The sequence below is a fragment of the Ahaetulla prasina genome, chromosome 1 (genome assembly GCF_028640845.1).
Source record: "Ahaetulla prasina isolate Xishuangbanna chromosome 1, ASM2864084v1, whole genome shotgun sequence".
Lineage (NCBI taxonomy): Eukaryota > Metazoa > Chordata > Lepidosauria > Squamata > Colubridae > Ahaetulla > Ahaetulla prasina.
In genome coordinates, this window is record NC_080539.1 from 7,804,719 (window position 1) to 7,823,480 (window position 18,762).

Sequence of the window (18,762 nt, forward strand, 5' to 3'; positions counted from 1 at the left end):
CTTCCTTCCCTTCTCCTTCCTTCCTTCCTTCCTTCCTTCCTTCCTTCCTTCCTTCCTTCCTTCCTTCCTTCCTTCCTTCCTTCCTTCCTTCCTCCTTCCTCCTTCCCTTTCTTTTGTTCCCTTTCAAAGTGCGGGTCAGCGGCCTGGATAAGAAAGCCAAGTACATTTTGCTGATGGATATTGTGGCCGCCGACGATTGTCGCTACAAGTTCCACAACTCGCGCTGGATGGTGGCCGGCAAAGCCGACCCGGAGATGCCGAAGAGGATGTACATCCATCCGGACAGTCCGGCCACGGGCGAGCAGTGGATGGCCAAGCCGGTGGCCTTCCATAAACTGAAGCTGACCAATAACATATCGGACAAACATGGATTTGTAAGTGGGCGCCTTCCTTCCTTCCTTCCTTCCTTCCTTCCTTCCTTCCTTCCTTCCTTCCTTCCTTCCTTCCTTCCCTTTATCCAACTTCCTTCCTTCCCTCACTTTCTTCCCTTCTCCTTCCTTCCTTCCTTCCTTCCTTCCTTCCTTCCTTCCTTCCTTCCTTCCTTCCTTTTCCTTCCCTTCCTCCTTCCCTTCCCTTTCTTTTTGTTCCCTTTCCTTTCTTACATTCTTCCATTCTTTCCTTCCTCTTCCTCTTTTTTCTCTCCTTCCTTTTCTCCCTTCTTCCATCCTGCCTGCCTTTTCTCCCCTTTTCTTTCTTTCTTTCTTTCTTTCTTTCTTTCTTTCTTTCTTTCTTTCTTTCTTTCTTTCTTTCTTTCGTTTTTTCTGTTCTTTTCCTTTCTTTCTTCCCACCTTTCTTCCTGCCTTCTTTCTCTTTCTTTTTTTCCTTCTGTCCCCTTCCCTCTCCTCCTTCCCTCCCTTCCGTTCTCTTTTTCTTCCTTCCTCCTTGCCCTTTTCCCTTCCTTCCTTCCTCCCTTCCCTCCCTCCTTCGTCTCTACTTTAGTTCTTTCCTTCTGGGCTTCTGGGGAGGAATCCTACGCCATTGACACGCGTCTCTATCTTCAGATAATCACTCCATTGGGAACTGGAGCGCGGACAGGCGGGCGCCGCCTTTGCCTCCCCTCTGAAAGGGCCTTCCTTAAACGGAGCCCGGGGTGCAAGATCTCGGCCTAACCCTGGCGTTGTTGTTGTTGTTGGGGGTGGGTGGGTTCCAGCCACTGTCAGCTCGAGGTCCTTGTTCCTAGTTCGAGCCCCGAGCCCCAATCTTTTTCTCTTTAGCCTTTTCCAGCCTAGGAAAGCTAGGTGTATAAAATAACAATACCCTTACAATGGGCTTTGCATGAATATTTGCGCAGGATAAAGTTTGCGCGTCTCCTCTTTCGGTCTGGGGAAGGCAAGTTTCAAACGCTTTCTACTGGGGGAGGGGGGGTTTATTCCACCCCAGTCGCCTGATTCGGGGTGGGGTGGGGGGAGAAGACTCTTATCAGTAGGCAATAAATCCACGCGGCCTCCGCTCTCTCTTATCAGGAGCTTAACGTTCAAAGCAAGCCGGGTTTCTAAGCTAAGGTGGGTAGTGGGAGGCCGAAGGGAGTAGTAAACAAACAAACGAACACCACACACGCACGCAAAGAAAGCCCCCCCCTCCGATTCTCCTTCGCGGACCCCGCGTGGCTTCCAACTCCAGCACCCCAATTCCGATGCAAAAACGAAAAAATAACAACCCCCCCCCCATATTCTCTCTTGCACCGTCGCTTGCTTGGAAGAAGCGCCGATAGAAATATTAAATTACCGGCTTTGCTCCGGTAATTTAGATTCACAGGGGACGATAGTTTAGGTAAACGAAGAAGTCCCAGCCGGATCAACAGATGATTATTATTTTTTAAAATAAAAGAATCCCGCTGCGGAAAGATTGGCGGAGGAGATGGGAGATGGGAGGGGAGAGAGAGAGAGAGAGAGAGAGAGAGAGAGAGAGAGAGACAGACAGACAGACAGACAGACAGACAGACAGACAGAGACAGAGAGAGAGAGAGAGAGAGAGAGAGAGACAGAGAGACAGAGAGAAAGAAAGAAAGAAAGAAAGAAAGAAAGAAAGAAAGAAAGAAAGAAAGAAAGAAAGAAAGAAAAAGAAAATCGGCCGCAAATTTCCTCGGGGTTTTGAATTTGAATTCTGAAGCGAATTTTCCCGAGGATCCGTGAATTTGGTGGCTCCGATATATTAGCTGTTCACATAGAGTTGACACCCGGGGAATTTTCGGATGTTTATTTGTAATTCCCCCCCCCCCCGGCTCTCCGGGAGAAGCCAATTCATTCTCGGAAAGGCGCAAACTCCTATTTGCAATCAACCGAAGGAAAATCGTAAAGCGGGTCGGGAAAGAGAGACAAACTGAACCAAAAAACCGATCACTTTTGGTTGTAAGGTGTTTAAGCTCTTCCTTTCCCTCCCCCGCCCCGAATTGCTTTCAAATGGCAGAAGGGGGCTGGGGGATACACCCATCCCACCCAGCCCCTTTCAAATATTCTGCGGTGGGGAAAATGGGTTTCGGAAGTTGGCAAACTGGATTTGGGACAATTTGGCCTTTGAGATGAGCGATTGGAGGCATTTGAAAACTGGATTCTGCCCCCAGGAATCATGTCTAAACATACATACATGCATACATGCATACATATATACATTGAAAAGGCATAATGTATAAATATGTATAATGTACATACATACATTGAAAAGGCATAATGTATAAATATGTATAATGTACATACATACATTGAAAAGACACAATGTATAAATATACATATTATGTACATACATACATTGAAAAGGCACCATGTATAAATATATATAATGTACATACATACATTGAAAAGGCACAATGTATAAATATACATATAATGTACATACATACATTGAAAAGGCACAATGTATGTATGTGTGTGTGTGTGTATATATATATATATAAAATATAATACATACATACATATGTATACATATGTATGTATAATACATTCATACATACATACATACATACATACATTCTGATCTGTTTTTGTGCTTGCCTTTCTCAAACGTTAGACAGCAATTTTCCAATCTGGGAATAAAACTCTTTAAACAGAATTATGCCAAATTTACAGTCAACTTAAATATATATTTTAAAATGTATTTCTACATCAAGGAAGCCCTGTTGAAAATGAAATGAAATACAAAGGTAGATTTGTTTGACCTCAGGGTAGCAAAAGAGAGAGCGAGCGAGAGAGAGAGAGGAGGGAGAAAGAGAGAGAGAAAAAGAGAAGGAGAAAGGAAGAAAGGGAGGGAGGGAGAAAGGGAGAAAGGGAGGGAGAGAAGAATACTTTTATTTTTATGTTTTATATTGCTGCAAAAGAACAGTAATGGGCGCATCTGAACAAATCTAGGCAGGGCAGGAGAAATCGGTTTGTTCAGTGGTGTTTTGTTTTTTTTTAAAAAAGAAGACCCTATTCATTAAAATCACTTTAGACGTTTCAGGCAAGAAGGAATTATTTCCATAAATCTTGACTTCGTTTTGTTGTGTGATAACTTGACCTCCTTTTAAACTCACTTTAACAGGTTATGAAAAGGTCTTTCTCTCTCTCTCTCTCCCTCCCCCTCCGGGAAAGGGAATAAAGAAAACAAGTTAAATTACAGGTGTATCTTACAAAAGGTGGTGGGGGAGCAAAAAACCCCCAAACTCCTAGATTCTGGTCTTCAGCACCACAAGGCGCTCTCTACTTCTAACAGGATCCGGTTTTTTTAAAAAAATTACAGCTTGCAAGCAAGAATTGGCGGAGGGGGCGGGTGGGAAGCCTAGCCCGCCTGGTTTGTTATAAATTTAATTTTTCCTCCTGTGGAATGTGCATAGGTAGCTTTTTCCGTGGGTTTGTGAGAATTGAGCGCCTTCAACATTAAACGGAACCTCCTTTCCTAATTTTTCCGGCCAGGTGGAAATTCATGTCTGGCCTCTTTGCACGCGCGTGTGCAACCCCCGGGAAAGCTTGCAGGGTGTTGCGGGGGACAACACGGCCCTGAAACCCTGAAACGGCTGCTGCATTTCCTATAATTTAAACGGTTAGGAGTTAGGTGGCTGAAGAGAGGCTCTGGGGGAGTTTTTTCCCCAGCATCCAGGTTATCCAAGGTGCTTTTTGGAAAAGACCGCTGGGCTTCCTTTGTTTTTTCCCTTGAAGGCATTTCGCTTCTCATCCCAAGAAGCTTCGGAACGGAGGAAGCTTCTCTTGGATGAGAAGCGAAACGTTTTCAAGGAATAAGAAAGTCCAGTGTGCCTTTCGGAAAAAACACCTTTGAGAAATGGCTGAAAAGAGGGAAGTCAACATTTGAACGCTTGGGAAGGTGTCTGTCCCTATTTTACAGGCGCACCCACGCGTGGTTACTGGGGCACCCACGCTGTTCCCCCCCCCCCAAATTAAAAGCCACATCTTTGGGGGAAAAGTGGGATTCAGGACACAAAAATTGCTGCCTCGAAGCCGGCAGCAGAAAGAGAGAAATTACCTGCAGGGATGAGACAGTTAATACACTACTGTAAAGGTTAAAGGTCTCTCTCTTTTTTCTCCTGTTCGCCCTCCTGGGCCTCTTTGGATCTGGGTTGGGGAGGGTCGATCGTGGGGGAAGAGGAGTCTTCCTTAAAGATCCCCACCCCGCCATCATCATCATCATTATCCCACTCGATCAAGGTGCGCTTAACAATCGTTCACTTCGCCCGAAAGAGAGAGAGAGAGGGCTATGAGATATCTTGGGGTGTGGAACCGGTAGAGAATTAGTCGTTTGAAGGGCAGGAGTGGGTTTAGTGCACGGGCTGGGTTCCAACACTGTCTGTCCTTCCTTCCTTCCTTCCTTCCTTCCTTCCTTCCTTCCTTCCTTCCTTCCTTCCTTCCTCTTCCCTTTTCTTCTTTCCTTCTTTCCTTCATTTCCTCCCTCTCTGTCTCTCTTCTTCCTTCCCTTCCTTCCTTCCTCTTCCCTTTTCTTCTTTCCTTCTTTCCTTCTTTCCTTCTTTCCTTCTTTCCTTCTTTCCTTCTTTTCTTCCTTCCTTCTTTCCTTCTTTCCTTCATTTCCTCCCTCTCTGTCTCTCTTCTTCCTTCCCTTCCTTCCTTCTTCCATCCCTTCTTCTCCTCTTCTTTTTTCTCCCTTCTTCCATCCCTTCTTTTCTTCATTTCCTCCCTGTCTCTCTTTTTTTTTTTTGTTTACATTTACATTTGTTTACATTTATACCCCGCCCTTCTCCGAAGACTCAGGGCGGCTTACAGTGTATTTCATTCCTTCCTTCTTTTCTTCCTTCCTTCATCCCTCCCTTCCCCTCCCTTCCCCTTCTTTTCTTCCTTCCTTCCTTCCTCCTCTAGCTCTCATTCCTTCCCTTCTTTCTTCCCTCCGTCCGTCCTTCCCTCCCTCCCTTCCCCACCACCTCAACTACTTCCAAAGGCCTCTTGCCTTTTTAAACCGATCGCAGGAATCTCGCCTTGAACTTGTCCCTGAATTGGATCGCGTCCCAAACTGTGAGCCTCACATGCTCCGGGAAGGGGCTTGTGGGGGGGGGGGGCGGCGAGAAAGGGAGAAAAAAACGGCGGGGCCTTTTTCCGAAGGCCTCCAAAGATTCAGCCGTTGATTTTTGCCAGGGTGAAGTATTTTTGCCGCCCCGTGGCGAAAGAAAAAAGAAAGCCAGCCGGGGCGCAAGGATCGCGTTGGCCCTGCGTCCACGAAAGAGGGGAAGCCTGTTTGAGCTTGGCATAGGGGAAACCCCCCCCCCGCGCCGTTTCTAGAGAAATGTGCTTTTAGGGAGCCGGAGTGAAAGAGAGGAGGGGGCAGAGTTACCCGCAAATCTAGCAAGGAACGCTGAAAACGTGGAAGGCGTCGAATTCAGCGCGGCTCCTGTTTTATTTTATTTTTTTTCCCCTGATCGTTTTTTCGGTTGTGTTGTGTTCCCCGTTTGTGTTGCTTTTGCGATTCGGTGGGTCTGCAGCGCCTCCTCGCGAGTCGATCGTTGGGGGCTTCGCTCTGGTGGAAGAAGGGCAAGGTTAGGGCGCTTCTCGGCGAGAGGGCGCTCCGCTTCGCTCGCCTCCGAGGAAACGCTATTCGGGTCTTTGTGGGATGTTAGGAATATTACGAATATTCCTCAAGAACGCCCTCCTAAAACCCGATTTAATAAACAGGATCGGCGAGGATAAGGGTGAGGCTCCCGGGCGATCGAGGCTGGGTCCTGCGCGTCCCGCAGAAATGGCTTACGGAGGGGTTTACTTGCGAGTAAGGAAATCAAAGGGGACCCTTCGGCTCTAGGATTTGGGATCAGTGATCCCCAAAAAGGATTTGGGACTCAGTTGCTAGTGGGTCTCCTTCGCGAGGACCGTGACCCGTTGATTCCGGCGAGGCTTATTCCCACGTGCTTTAAATACAGACTTTAACATAAAGAGTTTTTCACGCGTGCAATCCGCAAACAGGAGCCGCCGTTCTGACGTGCTGCTCGCCTGGCAAGGAAAGGTCAGGCTCAAGGCTTTCCGCTCTCCATCCCATAATAAATAGAAGCAAAGCCCTTTGGATTTGAACGGAAATCGATGGCAATTAAAGACCGCTTACCTCTTCTCTGTGCTAGATTTAACATAACATAATAACAGAGTTGGAAGGGATCTTGGAGATCTTCTAGTCCAACCCCCTGCCGAAGCAGGAAACCCTACACCATTTCAAACAAATTTCAGAGCAGATTCGAGACCTTTGGCTTAAAAGCGGAGCTCAAACCTCGATTCTTCTTGGTTTAACGGGCGTGTGAATCGGTATTTCGGGAGTCGAGGCCTTGTTCTGGGTTGACACAGCCTCCCCACCTTTCCGAGGTGGGTAAAATGAGGATCCGGATTGTTGCGGGGTGGGGGGGGGACAACGTGATGACGTTTGTTAAACCGCTCACAGTGTGCTATAAAATATAAAGCACTAGGAAGCGGTATATAAATCTAAGCTCTATCTCTTCCTTTGTTCAGATTTTTGGACTCAGATAGGCCGGCTCCAAATCGTTTTAACAGTACCTGGAGCCAGAGATAAACCTGAGCTGTGAGCTAACCTAAATCCCGCCCCCCCCTTCTTGTAACACCACCAGCCTTATTCACACGGTAGCCTAAACCACAATCTTAATTTGGCCGTGTTTTAAATAAACCCTGTAGCCAGGTTCGAGATCCCCGCCGTGTGATCATGAGTTGATCAAAACCCACCGTTGCGGTGAAACGGATTTGCAATATAAGCATAACATAGGCGGCTGCTTAGCGTCGCATAGGTGAGATGGGCGGCTGTATAAATCGAATAATTGAAGAGAAATAAATTAAATCCACCCCCAAGAAGCGACTTTAGGCTTCCAGCTTATTGAGTAAGGCAAGGGGAAAGTTGTTTTTATCAAGCGCATCTGTGGCTACCTCCGTTTTCGGATTGCTCTCAGCTACTTCTTTAATTCGAATTATCAGCACAGAGGCCGATCGGGCGCAGAGATCCTTTTTAAACTGGTTTGAGAAAAAGCCTCGTTTTGAAGTTCACGGAAGTTTCCTTCGGAGGAATTAGATCCGACACACACACACAAATGTAGCTTGTGAAAAAAATGAAACGGTTTGAAAGACGGGCTTCCAGTTAATTTAAATCCGCCATGAATTAATTTAAATGAAGTAGCCACCCAAGAAAGGGGTGAATTAAGAGTGGGGTGCCAAAAATGGGTGGTTAAATGCTGCAGATATAAATAGAAATAATTTTTATGACTATTCTGGGAGGGTTCAAAATGGGGAAAGGTCAAAGATCCTTCTGAAAATCGCCTGGGGAGGAGGTCAGAGGAAGGCCAAACACGGTCGTGTTAAACGACCTAAAAACCCTGGTCTAATAGTCCGATGGCGCCTTGGTCCGAGAAAACCCATTGGGTTCACTCTTTGCACGTATGAATGTGTCTCCGTGTTTTAAGGCCTGGATGTTCAGGCGGTCCCTGGTGAGTAATTCGGTAATTTTAAGGTTGAACGTTCGTGTGAAGCCTTGACGGGGCGTTTCTAAGATTCCAGGGGCTGTGAAGCAGGTAGATCTCATTGGGAAACGAGATTGCTTTTTAAGGACCCTTGCATTCCCAGATCCTTGCATTCAAGTCGCAGGGTCTGAGTCACGAGAGGTTTTCCTTGTGGCTTGGAAAACTTCCTTCTCCCCCCCCCACTTAATTTTCAGAAGGGAACCCTGCGCCAAATAATTAGGGCAACTCCTCCCCACCATCCAGGCCTCCTCGGGACTGATGGGACTACTAGTCCCATCTCCCCCAACTCGAACTAGTAGCCGAACTAGTAACGGGCTTCTGTCCCAGAAGGAGTGAAACCTGACTGAATTCGCCAATGGATTGTCATCCATTGTGGCTCAGGAATCCAATGGACAGTAGTTTATAATGGGGATCTCCTTAGATCGATTGAGTGGTTGATGATCTATCTATCTATCTATCTATCTATCTATCTATCTATCTATCTATCTATCTATCTATCTATCTATCTATCTATCTATCTATCTATCTATCTAATTATGTATCTAATTCTATCTATCTATCTATCTATCTATCTATCTAATTATGTATTTAATCTATCTATCAATGTATCTAATTATTTATCTAATTATATCTGTGTGTCTGTCTATCGATCTATCATCTGGAAATAAACTTCCCGTATCTGCCCCAGTCCCCTTTTAAGAGATCCGAGCCGGTTAGAATGGAGAAGAAGCACACCAGAGTTGGGGTACACCGCCGTTTTACTTCAACTTGTTCGGGAGAACTAGGCGGTTCCTAGACCGGTGGATCGGCTCCTTCTCTCCCTCTCGATTCCTCCTCCCCAGCCAGCTGTTAGGATCGCTCCCTCTGCGCCGCGCTCTTCTCTTCGCCCAAAGGGAGACTAAACCAACCGGCGCCGTTGCGAAGGTCGGCGACTTGTTCTCTTTATTCGCCAGGCTTTTCGATCCAAAGGGATCTGCTTTGTTTCCGGAGATCTCCGGCCGATCCGGTTTTCGTGGGGAAGCATGGAAGTGGAAAACTGGGGGGGGTGGGTGGGTTTGTTTGCGTTTCCCCCCTTTGTTTTCAAACCAGCTCCGGTTGAAACACCCGCCTGAGAAGGGGGGGGGCGGGAAATCCGACTGGAATTCCTGCGGCTCTTCTGTTTGTCGGTTGGGTTGGTTGCAGCTGAGGTGCGGAGGACTAGCGCCTTAGGGAGGCCAGGGAGCAAAGAAGCCGGTTTCTGTTGGCTCACTCCGATTTTACCGCGGAGTAAAACGTCTTAAGGGACGCGGTGGCTCAGTGGCTAAAACGTTCCTTGTCCCAGCTTCTGCCAACCTAGCAGTTGGAAAGCTCGAAAAAAAACCAAAACCAAGTAGTAAAATTAGGGACCACCTTTGGTGGGAAGGGAACAACGTTCTGTGTGCCTGTCTTTGGCGTTGAGTCATGCCGGCCACATGACCACGGGGAGACGTCTTCGGACAGTGCTGGCTCTTCGGGTTTGAAACGGAGATGAGCACTGCGCTCTAGAGTCGGGAACGACTAGCACATATGTGCGAGGGGAACCTTTACCTTGACCTAAAACGCCTTAGTGGCCCTCGGGATGATCAAAAGAAGTTGGTGTTCTTGTTTTCTCCTTTTGGGGAAGGGGCAAAGCCAAAATCCTTTTGACAGCCTCTGGATTTCCATGGGAGTCCAGAAAGGAGGGGAGGGGGCTTCAAAACTGTTTCCAACAGACAAACGGGGACTTTTCTTACCTACCTTTAAACTGCCAGAATTATTCCTATTAATCTTGTTTTGTTATTGGATATAATTCTGGATCGATTTTTTAAAACATTTTCTTTCTTGATTTAAGAGCAGGGAGAAGTTTAGGGGGCTTCCTCAGGAGTCAAGCTTGACAGATTGAGGTTTCGGGGCTCAGATAATTCCTTGATGAGCTTTGGTGGAGTTTGGGCATAGGGTTGGGGGTGTGGGTTGGGGGGAAGGGGGGGGGGAACAAGCTAGAGAAAGAGAAACCTGAAAGACAGAACTCTTGACATGGCCTGGAGCACAAGAAAACAGTCTCTTAAACTCCCCTCCTTGACTTGCAACCGTTTCAATTAACAACCAATCAGAGTTGCACTGACAGAAAATGTGATTGAGTTCCCAGACTTTTGACTGACAGGTGCTTGGCAAACAGTTGCAGTGTCCTGGGTCCCAAGTGATCATCATTTATGACCTTCTTAGCTGGATTCTCCAATCCAGATCAAGAGGGGAAGGCCGGATTCCCTTAACAACCTCGTGATTCGTTTAACAACGGATGCCATTCCTTTAACAACTGTGGTATTAAAGTAGTATTGAAGTGTTAAGACCACTTTATAAGGCCTTGGTAAGGCCACACTTGGAATACTGCATTCAGTTTTGGTCGCCATGATGTAAAAAAGATGTTGAGACTCTAGAAAGTGCAGAGAAGAGCAACAAAGATGATTAGGGAACTGGAGGCTAAAACATATGAAGAACAGTTGCTGGAACTGCGTATGTTTACTTTAATGAAAAGAAGGAGTAGGGGAGACATGATAGCAGTCTTCCAATATCTCAGGGGTTGCCACAAAGAAGAGGGAGTCAAGCTACTCTCCAAAGCACCTGAAGGCAGGAGAAGAAGCAATGGGTGGAAACTAACCAAGGAGAGAAGCAACCTAGAACTAAGAAGAAATTTCCTGACAGTTAAAACAATTAATAAGTGGAACGACTTGCCTGCAGAAGTTGTAAATGCTCCAACACTGGAAGTTTTTAAGATGTTAACCATTTGTCTGTAGTGGTGTGGGGTTTCCTGCCTGGGCAGGGGGTTGGACTAGAAGACCTCCAAGGTCCCTTCCAACTCTGTTGTTGTTGTTGTTGTTGTTATTATTAAGTGGCAAAAAAGGTAAATATATTTGGACAGGACTCCCTGAATGACCACTTTGGTTGGACATTCTGGTCCCCACTGTACTCGTAAGTCGAGGACTACCTGCCCCATAATCCCCATCATCGTTATTTATAAGTACATAAATTAAAAAAAGCCAATTGTGTGTCATAAAATCACACCAAGCAATGTGGGGTTTCTCTATCTAGCACCAAAGCAAGGCATTATTTGAGCCAGAAACCCCAGTTTGTAAAACTTTACTCGTGAGGAAACTCCCGAAATTTCTCCCTGTTCTTCACACCTCTCACCAATTTTAAAACAACCCCTTTTCTTCTGCTTTCTCATTTATTTATTTATTTTGCTAAAAAACAAACAAACAAAAAAAAACCACCCAGAAGTTTTTCCTCTCTTGGAACTGGCTTTGTCACTTTTTCTCTCTGTCTCTTTTACCACCAGCAAAATCCATTTTATGTATGTCTTCCATTTCTACACCTCCGCCAAGCAGCACCAAATCATCTTTGTGTCTCTACTAGCAAAATTTAAAAAAAAAAAAACAAATTCAAGTTCAGCTTCTTGGATTAAATTTGGAGTGCACTGATCCTGAACGGGATCGTTTGTTTCCTGGGGACTTTTTTTTCTTTTTCTTCTTTTTTGCTGATACTTTACTTCTCTGTCTTGTTATTCTTTGATTTGTTACGGGATTTGCAGTGTTACCGGGAACGTATCTGATCATAAATTCTCCCACTTCTTTCTCCAAAATAGGTGTTTTCCCCCCTAACTTTACTGGAGGGTGGAAGGATGCTAGATGGGGTTTTTCTGGTGTAAAAAAAAAACCGATCAGCATATATATATATATTTTAAAAAGATTGTGATAGTTTCACATGGCAGGTCCGGATTTCTCCCCCTTCCTCTTTTACTAGCTTTTAACGCCCATTTTTCTCCTCTTCCTCGCTTCTTTTACAGACTATCCTCAACTCCATGCATAAGTACCAGCCGAGGTTCCACATAGTCCGAGCGAACGACATCCTCAAGTTACCTTACAGCACTTTCCGAACATACGTGTTCCCCGAAACCGACTTCATCGCGGTGACCGCTTACCAAAATGACAAGGTAAGAATTTGATGGGGTACCCCCGGGGCGGGGGGGGGGATTAAGGCTTGTGGGGGGGTCTCTCTTCCTTAATTTCCTGGTTAGTTTCCCGCTCCCTCTACTTTCAACTCTTACTTCCAAAGGGGTAGGTTTGAAAACCCAGCTGGCTGAAACAGTAAAAGATTTCTGATGGGTGGGTAATTCAAGAAAGACAGCCACGATCCGTGGAGGTTCCATCATGCTTTAAGCTTCCAGGAATTGTCTCTTTTTTGTTTCTTCTTCTTCTTCTTCTTCTTCTTCTCTCTCTCTCTCTCTCTCTCTCTCTCTCTCTTTTTAAGTCCAGGAATTTGAGACAGGCATCCACCCCATCAAAGCAGGATGTATAGCTAGTATTAGAGAAAAAGAAATCTAAACTCTGTTCCTTCTCTTTTTTAAAAAAAAAAGTCTGAGACACAAAACACCTTTGAGGTTTTAAGAGGTGTTTCTGAATCTTTATCTGTCTTCCAATGTAATCTTCAAGAAACTCCTTCAAAAGATGCTTTTGTATAATTTTTCAGTGTTCATTTTTTCTCTTGTGGGGTGGGGGTTGTTGGGGAGATAATAGACTAAACAGAAGATTATTGTAGGATTCACTAAGTTATGTTCACAGAAATGTAACCCGCGTGATTGGAACAATTGCCCGCATCCACATGAATCGGGCCTCTTCCTAAAACGGTGGCTAGTTTTTTCTCTCTCTCTGACATTGACACCACCAAGCGACTCAACCCCACATTGAAACCTAGTTTAACTGTGTGAAACCAGGACACGTGGTTAGGTTATGGGTCAGTGTGTGCAGACTACAGCTTTAGTTTAGCTTGATTCTGCAAACTTTTAGCTAACCCTAGACAAGGGGCGCTTGGAAGCACCAATCACTTTCCCTTGAATTTTGGGGGACAGAAAAGAGGCACGGAGGTTAGAGAACTGGGGGCTGAATTCCCCCCCTTCCCCTAACCAGGTTATGCTGCCGATTGAATAAATCAGGTTTTACGCATTTCCCGAATGCACTTCCAACCGGGAAGTGACTTTATTTCTATTTGATTTTATAACGTGTTTGTCTGTCGCCCACCGAGGCAACTCCGGGCGGCTTCCCACCCTAAAACGAAACACTAAATACAACCTATAGCTACAGAAAGTCACGCTGACATTAAGGAAAAAAATACAATACTTCCTTGCAAGATGCAATTTGTTAAAAAGTCACTAACTAAAATGCTAAAATCGATCGAGTTGAGTCTCCAAACGAGGCCTTCATAACTTGCCTTCTCTAGAACCTCGGTAGGTTTTTCCCTGACCCGGGTTGTGGGAATCCGAACCAATCCCGGGTTTCCAACAGGCGGTCAGGGCGTGCAAACCTTGAAATACACGCAAGAGAAAAAAAAAACCTTTTTATGTCTCTGCAGCAAAAACTTTTGGTATAAAATATCGGTGGCTTTTTTCCCCCTCTCTCGGAAAACGCGCTTTTGATTTGCGGGGCTCAGCCCTAGAAAGGAAGGAAGGAAGGAAATTGGGGGGGCCGGAGAAAAAAAAAAGTTTTGAGTTTGTTTTCAAAGTTCAATTAAAGTCCGGATCCAAGGTATAAATACTGCCCCTCCCCTCCCGGGCTGGAAATCGGATCGGAATTAACTTTTGGAAGCCGACAGGGAAGGAAGGAAGGAAGGACGGATGGACGCGGGGAAATTTTCTTTTGCAAATGCTCGCAGGAAAAAGGACTCGACTTTTTTTTTTCATTGCCGGTCTCTCTCACCCGTTTCCACCCCCTCCCATTTTCGCCTGGGGGCTTTCTCTCCGCGGTGGGCCATTCTATGTTTGGAGGGTCGTTCATCGATTAACGAACGGCCTTCGCCCTTCAAATTTACGAGGCCACCAGGTGAGGCCGGCGAGGGGAGCCCAGTTAGCCTGGGTGAAAAAGTGTGTGTGGGGGGGAAAGGTCCCTGTAAAATTGACTTTTCTAGATCTCCGGGGGCTTAGATTGGCCGGGGAGGGGAGACCCTAACCCCAATCCTAACCTTAATCTTTTGCCCTCCCCCCCAAAAAGGCCAAGCCCATATCCTCCCACCTCCCATCCCTCGATTCGCACTTCTATTCAAACCGTCTCCATTTCTGCAACCTTCTGTTTTTAAACAGAATGTTTCCTCATTGCTTATTTGTTCCCTATGACTATCATTAAGTGTTGTACCTTATGATTCTTGAGGAATGTATCTTGTCTTTTTATGTACACTGAGAGCATATGCACCAAAGGAAAAAGTCCTTGTGTGTCCAATCATACTAGGCCAATAAAAAAAAAATTCTATTCTATTCTATTCTATTCTATTCTATTCTATTCTATTCTATTCTATTCTATTCTATTCTATTCTATTCTACCTTCCCAGCTGTATCAGGATAAACTTGCCCTCCCTTTGGTCAATTTCACCTGGGTCCCATCGCCCATCTCCTTCCACTTATGACTTTATGACTGTAACTTTGTTGCTTGTATCCTTACGATTTATATTGATACTGATTGTTTCTTGATTGCTTATTTGTTCCCTATGACTATCATTGAGTGTTGTAACTGTTGTACCTTGATGGAGGTATCTTTTCTTTTATGTACACTGAGAGCATATGCACCAAAGATAAATTCCTTGTCTGTCCAATCACACTTGGCCAATAAAAAATTCTATTCTATTCTATTCTATTCTATTCTATTCTATTCTATTCTATTCTATTCTATTCTATTCTCTACTCTTCTCTTCTCTATTCTATTCTATTCTATTCTAAACCGGATAGTCCTCAACTTACAAAAATCTGCTTAGTGACCGGCGTTACAACGGCACTGAAAAGCACGACCTATGGCCATTTTTCACACTTACGACCATTGCAACGGTTCCCCCCTCCACATGTGCCCTCCTTTGTCCCCCAAACCCTAACCCTGCACCCTCTTTTACCCTCCAAAAGGCCGAGCTCAGGTCCTTCCCCCCCTTCCCATCCCTCAACTCGCACTTTCTTCTATCCAAACCAGCATTCTCTCCATTTCCGCAACATTCTGTTTTTAAACCGGATAGTCCTCGACTTCCAACAGTCTTGCTTAGTGACTGGCATTGTAGCGGCAGTAAAAAGCATGACCTATGGCCCTTTTTCACACTTACGACCATTGCAGCATCCCTCCACGTGTAAGTCATTCAGATGCTTGACACCCGAGTCCTATTTATGACGGTAGCAACGGTCCTGGGGACAGTGTGTGTGTGTGTGTGTGGGATCACGCGATCCCCTTTTGCGACCTTAGGATAAGCCAGGTCCATGGGGAAACCACCAGATGCACTTAATGACAACGGTGTGACTAACTTAGCCGCGGCGGCGATTCGCTTAACGACCGTGGCAAGAAAGGACGCGAAACAGGGCAACCCTCGCTTAACCAATGTCTCACTTTGCAAGATAAAGTTGGCGCTTAATTGTGGTCGTAAGTGGAGGACTTCCTGTATTTATCCTGATCTTTAAGCGGTTTGAAGGGCAGGTCCTTTTCTGGACAATCAATCCACTTTCCTTTTGTCCCCCTATCAGTCTATCTATATCTATATCTATATCTATATCTATATCTATATCTATATCTATATCTATATCTATATCTATATCTATATCTATATCTATATCTATATTTGTTTTCTGAGGTTTTCGCGGGTGTTTGTATGTAGGTCTTTGGTTATTTGGGGTTTCTCCCACATAAAATTGGAAGTGTCTTGGCGCCGTTTCGACGAAGTCTCATTCGTCATATTGCTCCTAGAAGCACGAAGCTGAAGCCTGAAGATGATGAATGAGACTTCGTCGAAACGTCGCCAAGACACTTCCAATTTTACGTGGGAGAAAACCCGAATAACCAATGACCTACATCTATATCTACATCTATATCTATTATCTATCTATCTATATTTCAAAAGAGGTTGTATGTAGCCCCCCCCCATTTCCCTCCTTGCCTCGATTCTGATTGTGTCAGGTTCCCCACCCAGTGATAAAGGGGATTTGAACCCTGATCTTCTGGAGGCCAAGAAGAGGGCCTTGGGGAACGTCTCCAGGATCTTTGAGTCTCCTCTAAACCCCGCTTCCTCTTAAGGGGGCCATTTCACTCACCAACCTGCTTTTTCCCCCTTCTGGTTGTGTGAATGCAGCAATTAGGCTCGGGTTTTCTCGGCAGCAAGTTGCAGAAATCCTGGGAAGGGGGAACCCTGAAATGTGTTACAGGAGGGTGAGGTGGGGGAAGTTTACTTATTTATTTATTTTTCCTACCTCTCCCCCCCCCCCACCGTTTGCCTGACTTGCTAGCAAGAAAGGTACAGTGCAGGTAAAGGTAAAGGTAAAAGTTCCCCTCGCACATACATGCTAGTCATTCCTGACTCTAGGGGGTGATGCTCATCTCCGTTTCAAAGCCGAAGAGCCAGCGCTGTCCGAAGACGTCTCCGTGGTCATGTGGCCGGCATGACTCAACGCCAAAGGCGCACGGAACACTGTTTCCTTCCCGCCAAAGGTGGTCCCTATTTTTCTACTTGCATTTTTATATGCTTTCAAAACTGCTAGGTTGGCAGAAGCTGGGACAAGTAATGGGAGCTCACCCCGTTACACGGCAGCGCTAGGGATTCGAACCGCTGAACTGCCGACCTTTCGATCGACAAGATCAGCGTCTCAGCCACTGAGCCACCGCGTCCCCTTAGGACTACCTACAGTGCAGGTAGTCCTCGACTTACGACCACAATCGAAGCCCTGAATTTCTGTTGTTCGGTGAGACATCGGTTGAACGAGTTTTGCCCCATTTTATGACCTTTCTTGCCACCGTTGTTAAGTGAACCACCGCCGTTGTTTAAGTTAGCCTCCCAGTCGTTAACGGACTTTGGCTCCCCCCCCCGTTTACCTGGCTTGTCGGAAGATTGCAACAAAGGAGCGTGTGACTCTGGAACACGGCCACCGTCGTAAATACAAGTCGGTATGCCAAGCATCTGGATTTTGATCCGGTGACTGACGGTCCGAAGTGTGAAAAAGGGTCGTCAGTCACTTTTGTTAGGGCTGTTGTAACTTTGAATGGTCACTAAACAAACCGTTGTAAGTCGAGGACTACCTGTACTTTAGATTCAGCAAAAGAGACGAGACTAAGTCACTTATCTGAGATGTATAAGCCTTAAAGGAAATAGTCAAGAGGAGAAAAAAACCAGGACCCCACAACCTGGTGGCCTCCAGATATTTCCCAAATCTGTAGTTATGACCTTGACTTCATTTAGAATAGAATTTTTTTTTTATTGGCCAAGTGTGATTGGACACACAAAGAATTTGTCTTGGTGCAGATGCTCTTAGTGTACATAAAAAGACAAGATACCTTCATCAAGGTACAACACTTGCAACACTCAATGATAGTCATAGGGTACAAATAAGCAATCAGGAAACAATATCAATGTAAATCGTAAGGATACCAACAACAAAGTTAGAGTCATACAGTCATAAGTGGAAGGAGATGGGCGACGGGACCCAAAGGCAGGGCAAGTTTATCCTGATACAGCTGGGAATAGAATAGAATAGAATAGAATAGAATAGAATAGAAGAGAAGAGAAGAGAAGAGAAGAGAAGAGAAGAGAAGAGAAGAGAAGAGAAGAGAAGAGAAGAGAAGAGAAGAGAAGAATTTTTTTTTATTGGCCAAGTATGATTGGATACACAAGGAATTTGTCTTTGGTGCATATGCTCTCAGTGTACATAAAAAGACAAGATATGTTCATCAAGAATCATAAGGTACAACACTTAATGATAGTCATAGGGTACAAATAAGCAATCCGGAAACATTTTGTTTATAAACAGAACAGAAGGAGATGGGTGATAGGAATGATGAGAAGATTAATAATACTGCAGATTTAGTAAATAGTTTGATAGTGTTGAGGGAATTATTTGTTTAGCAGAGTGATGGCCTTCGGGGAAAAACTGTTCTTGTGTCTAGTTGTTCTGGTGTGCAGTGCTCTATAGCGTCGTTTTGAGGGTAGGAGTTGAAACAGTTTATGTTCTGGATGTGGGATCTGTAAATATTTTCACGGCCCTCTTTTTGACTCGTGCAGTATATGAGTCCTCAATGGAAGACAGATCGGTAGCCATTGTTTTTTCTGCAGTTCTAATGATCCTCTGAAGTCTGTGTCTGTCTTGTTGGCCAGTTCGAAGGACTTTCAATTGTTTCTGAACATTATTTCAATTCTTCTCAGATCACCCAGCTGAAGATCGACAACAACCCCTTCGCAAAAGGATTTCGAGACACAGGGAATGGACGGAGAGAAAAAAGGTAAATTGAGAATATTTTCTTCCCCCTTTGTGACAATAAGGTGGGATTTCAATGGGCAAATGCTGTTATTTTTTTTTGTTTCTGCCCTTTCTCCTTATCTTCATTTGCCATCCTAAATATAGTTCTTCGGGATGAAGATCTGTAGTGGGCTCATGCTGGAACAGCCGTTCACAAAATTGTATTGCAATGTTGTCATTGTTCTCTGCAATCTTATTCGTGTTTACTCAGAGCTGTGGCAGGCAGCCTCACTATCAGATTAAGTCTTCAGCTTGCTGAAAACGAGAGAAATTGACCCAACTTTTGTAATCAAACACCGTGTTCATCCAAGGTGTTGAGCTGTGGTTGGTTTAATCATGGTTTATTAAACAACCTCCTGCTGCCTAGGTTTTGATAGCACCTTGCCATAAACGTGACTTACAAGTCACAGTGGCTGGATTTATATGCAACTCATTTAAAAAAAACCACAACAATGGCTACCAACCTGCCTTCCATTGAGGACCTGTATACTGCACGAGTCAAAAAGAGGGCTGTGTAAATATTTACAGACCCCTCACATCC

The 18,762-nt window shown here is 45.1% G+C and overlaps 1 protein-coding gene across 1 annotated transcript in view; it reads left to right on the plus strand.

Moving 5' to 3' along the window:
* The window catches only part of TBX2 (T-box transcription factor 2), a 64,699-nt gene that overhangs the window by 5,931 nt on the left and 40,006 nt on the right, over positions 1-18,762 (plus strand). The window contains exons 3-4 of the mRNA XM_058164105.1: positions 11,769-11,915; positions 18,128-18,204. Of these exons, the coding sequence (XP_058020088.1) occupies positions 11,769-11,915; positions 18,128-18,204 (224 nt within the window). The remainder of the gene's footprint in view (positions 1-11,768; positions 11,916-18,127; positions 18,205-18,762) is intronic.